The 9,813-nt window shown below is 42.2% G+C and overlaps 1 protein-coding gene across 1 annotated transcript; it reads left to right on the top strand.

Moving 5' to 3' along the window:
• The first annotated feature begins 4,609 nt into the window (after nt 1–4,609).
• CXCR4 (C-X-C motif chemokine receptor 4) lies at nt 4,610–7,920 on the top strand. The gene is made up of 2 exons (XM_059475830.1): nt 4,610–4,726; nt 6,325–7,920. Exons 1-2 carry the CDS (start codon nt 4,688–4,690, stop codon nt 7,384–7,386), a joined length of 1,101 nt encoding a protein of 366 aa, XP_059331813.1. The 5' UTR covers nt 4,610–4,687; the 3' UTR covers nt 7,387–7,920.
• Nucleotides 7,921–9,813: the final 1,893 nt, after the last annotated feature.

The raw sequence follows: 9,813 nt of genomic DNA, 5'->3' as shown, positions 1-9,813 counted from the left end.
AAAGTGCCTTGCAAACATCAACCAATTAATCCCTACAAGTCTCCTCTGAGGTAGGTAAGTAGGTATTGTTATCCCCATTTTACAGTTGGCTGAACACAGTCAGAGGGTTAAGTGATTTGCTGCAGGCCACAGATGGAGGTGGGATTAAAACACAAGAGTCACTATGATTCTTTTTAGAGGATAGCACTTCTTTCTTTTTTCTGCTGACTTTTCTGTGCTGACTTTAGACATATTGGCCTTGTGGCAATACTTAAAGGAAACAATATAAATTGTCCTTGTTAAAAGCAAGGAAACAGAGAGAAGTCTGGGGATTGTGCTGATAACCCTTTTGTTTCCTTATACTGATGTTAAAGGTTTTCCTATAATTTTGTTCTGATATTCAAGTATCATTCCTATCATACAGGGAGGGACTATTTCTGTGGCAATGTAACATGCTACTAATTGAAAGATATGTCCTGCTCCTTCATAGGTTTTATTTAGTCTCTGTGCTTTCAAATTATTAAGTGTAGGTGGCACCCTGCCCATAAATGGGGCACTTTCCTTCCAGGATCAGGGTAACAGTTGGTAGGCTTTTTCCATTGCAGCACAGGCAGGAAGAAATGGAGAAAGAGAGCTTTGAGAACCAAGAGCAAAGAAAGCCATTAACTGAAACCCAACCCCAGCAAACCGCTTGTAACCATTCTAACAGGCGTAAGATTGATACCTTTCCCACTTCAACAGAATGATCAGATGGAAAAGGGAGAGTATATCCTTTTCCTCTCTATGTATACAACTTCAGGCCACTTGGAGACCCATTTGTCATTAAGTCAATCCAGTGTATTGTAATAAACTTCTGAGTTTTATCAGGAAACCACTTTTCAACACAGCATTGGTTCCCTGGAATACTTTTTAGAATAGAAAAATCCACTACTCAAAGTTGATGTCTTGCAACTCTTGAGCACATTTTCTGTTAATATTTCAGATGACATTCTACTGTCAGAAGCCTTCCAGTACAGGAATTGACATGCACAGAGAAAATCAGTGAATTTTTGAAAATTATTCACTTCCCATGCTATAGTACAGTAATTTCAGCCATATTGCTGGTTATGTGCTTTTATTACACAATCTTCTACATGTCCTGAAAGTATAGCTCCATTAATGCTACAAAAATAACAAACAGTTTATTAGTACACCACTGTAATACACGGTGGTATTCACATATTCCATAATCTAAGGATCTTACCTCCTTTGTATTAGGTGTTGCCCACAGGAAATGGCCCATCAAAGTTTTATTAGCTAAAAGTTTACTTTGTTAAAGGCATTTGTGAAGCCTTCAGATTAAGTAAATTATTTAACATATGGTTGTGGTTAAATAAAATGCAATTTATTTTTCTACTCCTGTGGATGCTGAATCAAAAGATTATTTTTACCATTAGAAAGGTTTGTTAGTACCTACTTTTCTCTTACATGACCATCACTTAGGTCTCTTTTTAGAAGAAAATAGTTAATGATTAACAGCCTGAGGAATTGTAGTCTTAATCTAACAGTGTAAGAACATGTGGGATTTTGACTCTTAGAAAGGTGTGTTTTTCCAGCAGTAAAATCATGCATTATGTGGGTTAGGAAGGGTCTGATTTTCACAGTAATTCTGTGACCAGGAAAACATATAATGCAAAACATAAGCTTGGAAATTGCTATTTGCTAGCTCTGTCTCAAGAAGATTTGTAGCTGAGAAGAATTACATGCTCTGCAGAAACAGCTCCCCTCTTTTATCACTTTGGAAATCATTAACTTGCCCTGGATGGTCCTCTGTGCAACAAAGGAAGTTTTCACATGGATTTTCTGATAGGGGAAACAAAAGAGATCATAGATAACAAAGCAGCAGTGTGAAAGACAGTTTTAGAGGACCTTCATCCAAACAAGCCTCAGTAACATCTCATCAGATCGGTATCATCCCCAAATTTCCTTTCACTCAGCACTACCATGCTTCAGGGCTAATCCAGTGAACCATTCCTCACTTCCAAATTTCTTAGGCTATCCGTGAACACAAATAACTGAGTGTTTGTCCCATATCCCACTAATTAACATAATCGATTTCTACATCATATATTTTGCTGTTACAGGTCTATCTGTACAGTAAAATGGAGCTGTGGGAACATTTGTCTGCTTGGGCTGAAACCACACTCACTGTTCTGTGCATCCCTCCCCACATGTCAATGCACTCCATGCTACCCACTCCAATGAAGGGCAACTCTCAAATTTGTCAAACAGCTCTAGACCTCACATACTTATACATTATATTATATTATACTATAATATCACTACATATCTTTTGCTCATCTGCAGCCATTGCCACAACTCACCTGCACTAGGAGCATATTTTAATGTCCTGCACTGCACACTTAGAGAAGGAGCAATGTTTAATCATCTATGCCTCTCCAAGATGAGAATACTTCTCCAAAAAAACACATCTGTCACCCATATGAATTTCTGGAAAGGTAGAAACCAATTTTTCCCTAAAGCTCACCTCCCCTGTGTGCAGTTCTGTGTCCTGATTAGGTTTTTAGAACCTGTTCAATATGCGTATTTCTGCAAACGTGTTTTACAGGTTTGCAAGTTTAGCAGGCTGGAGAGCCCTCCCAGCACCATATCCCTGCATATCCATCCTGAAAACTGCATGGCAATGGATGGTGCTATGAGCTGGGCATCCCCCTTTAGTGAAAGAGTGAAAGATGATTATTTAGACATGATACTACTCGTTTGTATACAAAAATCCCTCATCTGCTCATTTATCTGCCTAGACATCTGATGTTGTGCACATTCTGTGATGATTTGGGGAATGTGTTTTCCTATTTGCATGTCTAAAATGTAGTGAATGTATCACAGATTTTATGGAAAATAAGGAATTAATAGCAATAATTACAATTTTGTCACATTTGTTCTTAAAGAAGATTTATGGTATAAGCTTAGGTACGTATCTAATTATGGAGACTCAGGAGAACATTTATTTATATAGAATTCTGTGGTATAGTGTGATATCACTCAGATTTTTTTGGATATAAACATAAAGTAGATACTGAATTTTCTGAAGACTGCTAATTCGATTATAATCAATTACAGTTTTAATGCAACTTGTATGTGATATTCCAGACTTGCTACCAAAATATGAATTACTATCAAATTCCAGTACAGTGAAAGTACACAATCACGTTATAGGTCATACCTTACATACCATGTTTTTAAAGATAAACATTATTTGGTTATTAATCATAACCAAATTCATACTCACTGTAGGATGTGAGAAAGTGTACAAGAAAGAGTTCTAGAGCTGTTAGAGGAAGAGTAAGATAGTAATTCTTGTCAAATACTTGAAGATAATATTTGCATTTGAAACTGCTGTTTTAGCTAACTCACATGTGAACTGATCATAGGGGCATTTCAGAACAAAACTTTGGTCAAACGTTCACTTTTATCATCCCTTGAGGCTACCAGGGTAATTTGAGAACATTTTATTACATAAAGAATATTCTCTCCCTTCTTCTTTCCACTACAAAAGCAAATGTAAAAAGTAAATCTATATAACTGAATTAAATATTCCCAGTACAGTTACTAACTATAACTTTTTGTTGTGAGTTGTGAAGTCGAGGGGGCACACACACACGACACACTATGCTAATTAAAATCTTTTCTGCAAATTAATTTGCCTGCATGAATATTACCAGTACAATATTACAGAGACTCCAGAGATAACTGTAGAGGAAATCAATTATTCTGTTTTATTTGTGTCTATATTTGGGTAGATTTTCTCTTGCAAACCTATCCTATAATTGCTACGTATATTCTACATATATAATTTCAGGCTTTGGGGGTTTATTTGTTGTGGGGTTTCGGTTTTTTGGGTTTTGGTGGTTTTGTGTGTGTATGGGGGGTGTTTTGGTTTGGTTTAGTTTGGTGGGGGGGGCATTGATGTTGGTTTTTTGTTTGTTTGGGGTATTTGCTTGTTTGTTTGTTTGTGGGGTTTTTTTTATTATCCAGCTACATGAAAGGGATCATCATCGGACTTCTCACCCAAACCCACAGGTGCCAGAGGAGCTCAGACGGCAACCTGCAACCCACTCACATTGCAGCGCTTGAAAAGTTTGTAGAACCTCTCATGTCTCAATAGGGACCAGCCCTTGCTTCCTGCCTCTCCTCAGCAGGGGGGAAGAGACAACTTTGAGGACAGTTGCCAGAATTTTGAATGGCATACAGGACCCCTGCTCTTCCTCCTCCACACGACTCCTGGACCAGTGACTTCATTCGGAGCCCGCCTGGGGTACCCATGGCAACCCAGGGCTCCGCAACACACTTCAAAGAATGTTCTTGAGGGGAAATTCAAAAGCCCGCTTGTATGAACACATCAATCAGACGGGGGCAAATGCCCCCGTGAGGAGCGTGGCCCCCGCGGGCGCGCCGGGCAAGTGCGATTCCCATGCCCGGGGCGGCAGACAAAGAGCGGCCCGAGGCGCCCGCCCGGAGCCCGAGAGCGCAGCGGCATCGCCGGGGAGGAGCCAGACACAGCTGCCCCGGGGGCGGGGGACAGCCTGGGACCGCATAAAAAGGCGTCCCGCCAGAAGAGCCGGGGCGTGTTTGGAGCAGCGGCGAGCGGTGTCACTGTGGGAGGCGCTTCTGCGACAGCGGCAACAGCCCAAGAGCGCGGAGCCGTCCGATGGCTCTGAGCATGGACAGCAGCCTCGACAGCCTGGATGTAAGTGCCGGGAGCGCGGCCGGCTGCCCATGTGCGCGCTGTTGGCAAACAAAGGTGCCCTCGGCGGAGGCTGCGGGCGGCGGGGTCGGGGCAGCGGAGGGCTCTGTGGGCGCGAACGGGCAGGGTTCCCCTCTGAGCCCCGGCCGCTGCTGCCGCTGCCTGCAGCGCTTCGGACCTTGGCACAGCTGCAGCCGCTGCAAATTCCAGCTGCGGGACTCCGCTCCTTCTCTGGGGCTCTGCTGCTCGGCCGTCAGTTCAAGTGACATGTGGCACCTTTTGGACTGAAAAACGCCGGCAGAGCAATTAGCGCTGTGGGAATGATGAGAAGGGAAGAGGCGAGGAAGTTTGGAGCGGTCTGACTCCAGGGCACGATATCCCTTTGCCCCGGTGCGCGCCCAGACCTGGGGCTGCCGGCGGGACTGGGGGCGGCGGCAGCGCCCGGCCATCCCGCCCGCTCCCCGAGCGAAACGGAGCGGCAACCCGCTCTTTCGGGGGCAGCTCCTCTGCCTTGGTTTGGGGAGCAGTTATTGGCAAAAAGGAGATCTCTGGCAAGTTCCAACTTTAGGCCCGCAGTTAATGCCCGCGTGGTGCCGGTGCCTCCGCGTGTGAAGCGCTGCGGGTCTCTCGGGCGCGCCCTGCGCGGCGCTCGGGGGTCCGTGGGACACAGGGCATGACGGCAAAAAATCTGAAAACCTGAGGAATTGCACATAGGCAGATGGCACTCTCCCGCCAGCTTTGCTTTTAGCGCCGTGGCCAAAACCGTTGGTGGTTTCCTGACGCGCTTTTTTGCCCCCACCAAATTTCGCTTCCTTTTTCCACCGCTGTGCTCACTTGTCCGTCTGGCTGCAGTCCCGCGCCGGCCGCGCTCACCCCCGGCCCCGCAACCGCAGAGGGTGGGGAACAAAGGGAGGGAGCGTGGACCATCGTTGTGACCCTTCACGGGCATTGAGTTCCCCTGATTAAGGTCACCTCTCTCTTTCTTTCTTTCTTTCTTTCTGGGCTTTGGGGGTTTTTTCCTTGTCTGAGTGTGTGGAGCTGTCAATTGCTTCTCAGTAGGGAATTCTTGCTATTATTTATCCTTTATTACATCAGCCGAGGGTACCTTCTCTATTTCTCCTTGACCCCATCCTCTTAATGAGAAGGGACTTTGGAGCAGCAGCATTTCTAAGTAATTTTTTTATAGCCCTCTATTGTAGAAGTTAAATGTGGTGTAGGTCATGCTCTATGTGGACAGACCTCTCGCATCTGGCACTTTCTGGTCTCTCCCATTTGTAGTGTCCATCTGATAAGAGCACTGAAGTGTCTGTAACCAACGTTATTTCTGGGAGTAGCCATTATCTTTCTTTGCTTCTGCATGCCCTGCCCTTAGCAAGATCTTACTCCCCAGAGAAAGACAAAGGAAGTTTTTAAAGTTATTCTTATTTGCTGTGTACTCTATATATGTACATGTAAACATTGTATTTTTCCACCTGGTTTTCAAAACGTTTACCCATTTGTGACAGTGGAGACTGTTCAAGCAACCCTTCACATATTGTCATATAGAAGAAGTTTTTGCAGAGAACCTAACATCTAATTTACTTTTCTTCCTTTTTTTTTAGCTGTCCTCTGGGTTATTAATTGAACTTTCTGAAAATGGCACAGATGAGATTGGTTCGGGTGACTATGGAGACTACGAAGAGCCATGCTATCAACATGAGAATGCCGATTTCAACCGCATCTTCTTGCCAACAATCTACTCCATCATCTTCCTAACCGGAATAATTGGCAATGGATTGGTTATTATTGTTATGGGCTACCAGAAGAAGCAAAGAAGCATGACTGATAAATACAGGCTGCACCTCTCTGTGGCTGACCTCCTTTTTGTCATCACCTTGCCATTCTGGTCTGTGGATGCAGCCATAAGCTGGTACTTCGGGAATGTTCTGTGCAAGGCAGTTCATGTCATTTACACAGTCAACCTCTATAGCAGTGTCTTGATTTTGGCCTTCATAAGTTTAGATCGTTACCTGGCAATAGTCCACGCCACCAACAGCCAGCGCCCACGAAAGCTCTTGGCTGAGAAGGTGGTGTATGTGGGCGTGTGGCTGCCAGCTGTGCTTCTGACAGTACCCGATTTAATCTTCGCCGGTACCAGTGAAGTGGAAGGAAAGTATCTCTGTGACCGCATGTACCCCCATGAAAACTGGCAGATCTCGTTCAGATTCCAGCATATCCTGGTAGGACTTGTCTTGCCTGGTCTAATAATCCTGACTTGCTACTGTATTATCATATCCAAGCTGTCACACTCCAAAGGCCACCAGAAGCGCAAAGCTTTGAAGACCACGGTTATCCTCATCCTCGCCTTCTTTGCCTGCTGGCTGCCATATTATATTGGCATCAGCATCGACACCTTCATCTTGCTGGGGGTCATCAGGCACCGCTGCAGCTTGGAGACCATAGTGCACAAATGGATCTCCATTACAGAAGCCCTGGCATTCTTCCACTGCTGCCTGAATCCAATTCTGTACGCCTTCTTGGGTGCCAAGTTCAAAACATCAGCTCAAAATGCCTTGACATCAGTTAGCAGAGGATCAAGCCTCAAGATTCTTTCAAAAGGCAAACGTGCGGGACATTCTTCTGTTTCTACAGAGTCGGAGTCTTCGAGTTTCCATTCCAGCTAACGCTGCTCCTTGCCATCATTTTATAAAGGGACTTTAAAGCTGCGCGAGATTTCAGACAAATAAGACTGACAATAATGTACAGATTTATTTACAGCTGGAATTTTATATTGTTTCTTTTAGTCTCTGTGAAGTTTAATTGACTTATTTATATAAAAAACCTTTCGTATTGATGACAAACTGTCTAGGCAGGTCCTGTGGACAAGTGGTTGGTTCACAAAAGTTTTAGTGACTGTATGTATAGATATGTGAACTAAACACTTTGGATTGTAGCAAAGTCGTTGTTAAAAGTTTAGAAAATATTTCTCTGTTGTTTATATGTAAATGTTTTTGGTGTTGGTGTTATTCTTAAAAGTTTGCCTGGATATTTTGACCTTACTACAAGATGTTTGGTTTACAATAGCTTAACTCTGCTGTAGAAATGGCACTTATAACCAAAGCCTCCTCTGTTACATGCTAAGGTATTTCCCTCCATTCTCAGTAATTGATGGTTTGCAAAGTTTCTATTCTAGGTAAAATAAAAGTACATGAAAAAAAGTTATTTTGAGTGGTATTTTCATTTCTGGTTCAAGTTTTCTCAGTGCTTTTATTTACAATTCTAAATACACAATAATGTCTTAGAAAATTGCAGGTCTTGTGAAAAGCAGGAAAATTAGTTTCAGTACATACTGATTATTCAGTTGACACCTCTGAGTTCCATGTCATATGTTTTTTTCACTGGAATACATTTGCTCCAGTTAACACTATGTTTAGAATTACTTAAACTGTCACTTAGAGAACTTTTTGAGGAAAAATATCTACAAAGTAAAACCAACGTGTTAAACAATTGCTAAAGTTTATGGCCTCAGGAGTCAAACTCAGATTACTGCAAGTTCCTAACCTTTATGCCCTGTGTACAAAGTCAATCATACATTTCTTCTGCCTTTGTTGTGGTTCTAAATTTAGTTTCACAAGTTAATACTAATCAAATGCAGCTGAATCAAAGCCATTTCTGACTAGAAATAAAGTTATTCTAATAAAGTGTATCTGTTCTAAGGGAGGTAAGTGGTTCTCTTCTATGGAGTTTTCCCTATCCTGTCTACATCCAGATTTTCTTAAAGTAATGTTAAAATCTTCACATTGCTTCTAAAAACACAGAATGTGTGCCAATTCTTGAGAATAGTTCTAGTAGGAATCAGCCAGACTATAGGATTACCAATAATTAGTGCTGAAATCTTAATTGTCTGGTTAGTCATGTCTTCACATTAGTAGAGTGCATTCAGAAGTAATGGATACCCAAGAGAACAGATCCATTGAGAGTATTTGTACTTAGATTAACAAAACAAATAAAATGTTACTTACATATAAAAAACAACCTAGAAGTAAAAAAAAGCAAAAACATTTAATATCTACTACTCAGACAGAACTGAAACAGGCAACATAGATATTGCAGGGGTATTACCAAATTTTTCATAGGCACAGCACCCTAGTGATTTTGTGGAGCCAGTACCACTATGCTAAACTATACATTAAATCCCATATTTCATATTAGTTATTTTCATAAATACGTGACCCTTCTGTTTTCAACTTCCCTTCTCTCCAGTGAGGAGGCTGCAACCTTGGCTGCATCCTGCACTCCTTCCCTCGCAATGACAGTAGTAATCATCTGATTCTGTGTGGAGCTGATTCAGTGCTGAACAAGCACAAAACCTGGCAGAAAATAGGTAATTTTCCAGCAATTTAGTGAATTGAATGCGTTCTAGGAGGAATCCAACAAGTACTACAGAAGTGCAAGATTTTGTAATCTGAAGCCAGGCAAAGGGAGAGAAAAGAGACAAAATGAAAAGGACACAGATTTCCTCTCCCACTTTTAGCAACTAAACTTCTAGATCAGTTAACTCTAATGTGTGTTTTCACTCAACATAAATTAACAGCAGAAAAGGTGCAGTCTCAAGAAACAAAAGGTCTCACTTTGATCAAGTTGTTCCTCCTAAACAGGGCTGAGAAATGAGGAAAACATGGTATAGGAGCAGAACTCCTTAAATGGTTTATTTTTGTTGTTCGCTTGTGTGTTTTCTTAGTTTAGTGAGGGTTTCCCTGTGAAGAATTTGCTGTTCTAAATGATTCTGATTTTCACCCCAGCCCAATCAATCACTGTGATTTAATTGCACTTATAAAATAGTTACAGGCTATCAACACACTGCTGCTTATTTGTTGAGGAAATGTTTAGAGCCCCCAGCATTAACTTAGATTATTCCCATTATGCTTCAGTCAACCAACTGCTACCTCAAGCAGAGTTAACAGGAAAGAGGGTGAAAGAGAGAATAAATTCAGCAGTCATGTTACTGCCAAAGACCACTAAAAGGACACTAAACAAACAACAGAAAGAATTTGTGGAGAAAATTAATTAGCAAAATTTAAAAAAACTTTAACCCATGCCCCAGAGGGATG

Source organism: Ammospiza nelsoni, chromosome 7 (assembly GCF_027579445.1).
Source record: "Ammospiza nelsoni isolate bAmmNel1 chromosome 7, bAmmNel1.pri, whole genome shotgun sequence".
In the NCBI taxonomy this organism is placed as follows: domain Eukaryota; kingdom Metazoa; phylum Chordata; class Aves; order Passeriformes; family Passerellidae; genus Ammospiza; species Ammospiza nelsoni.
The sequence above is the reverse complement of the archived record's forward strand: the minus strand, read 5'-3'. Positions and strand labels throughout refer to the sequence as shown.

Bases quoted from the DNA above. Each gene is read 5' to 3' on its own strand.
- CXCR4 (XM_059475830.1), top strand. From the start codon at position 4,688: ATGGCTCTGAGCATGGACAGCAGCCTCGACAGCCTGGAT. The intron at 4,727-6,324 runs GTAAGTGCCGGG...CTTTTTTTTTAG, and splicing joins GCAGCCTCGACAGCCTGGAT to CTGTCCTCTGGGTTATTAAT.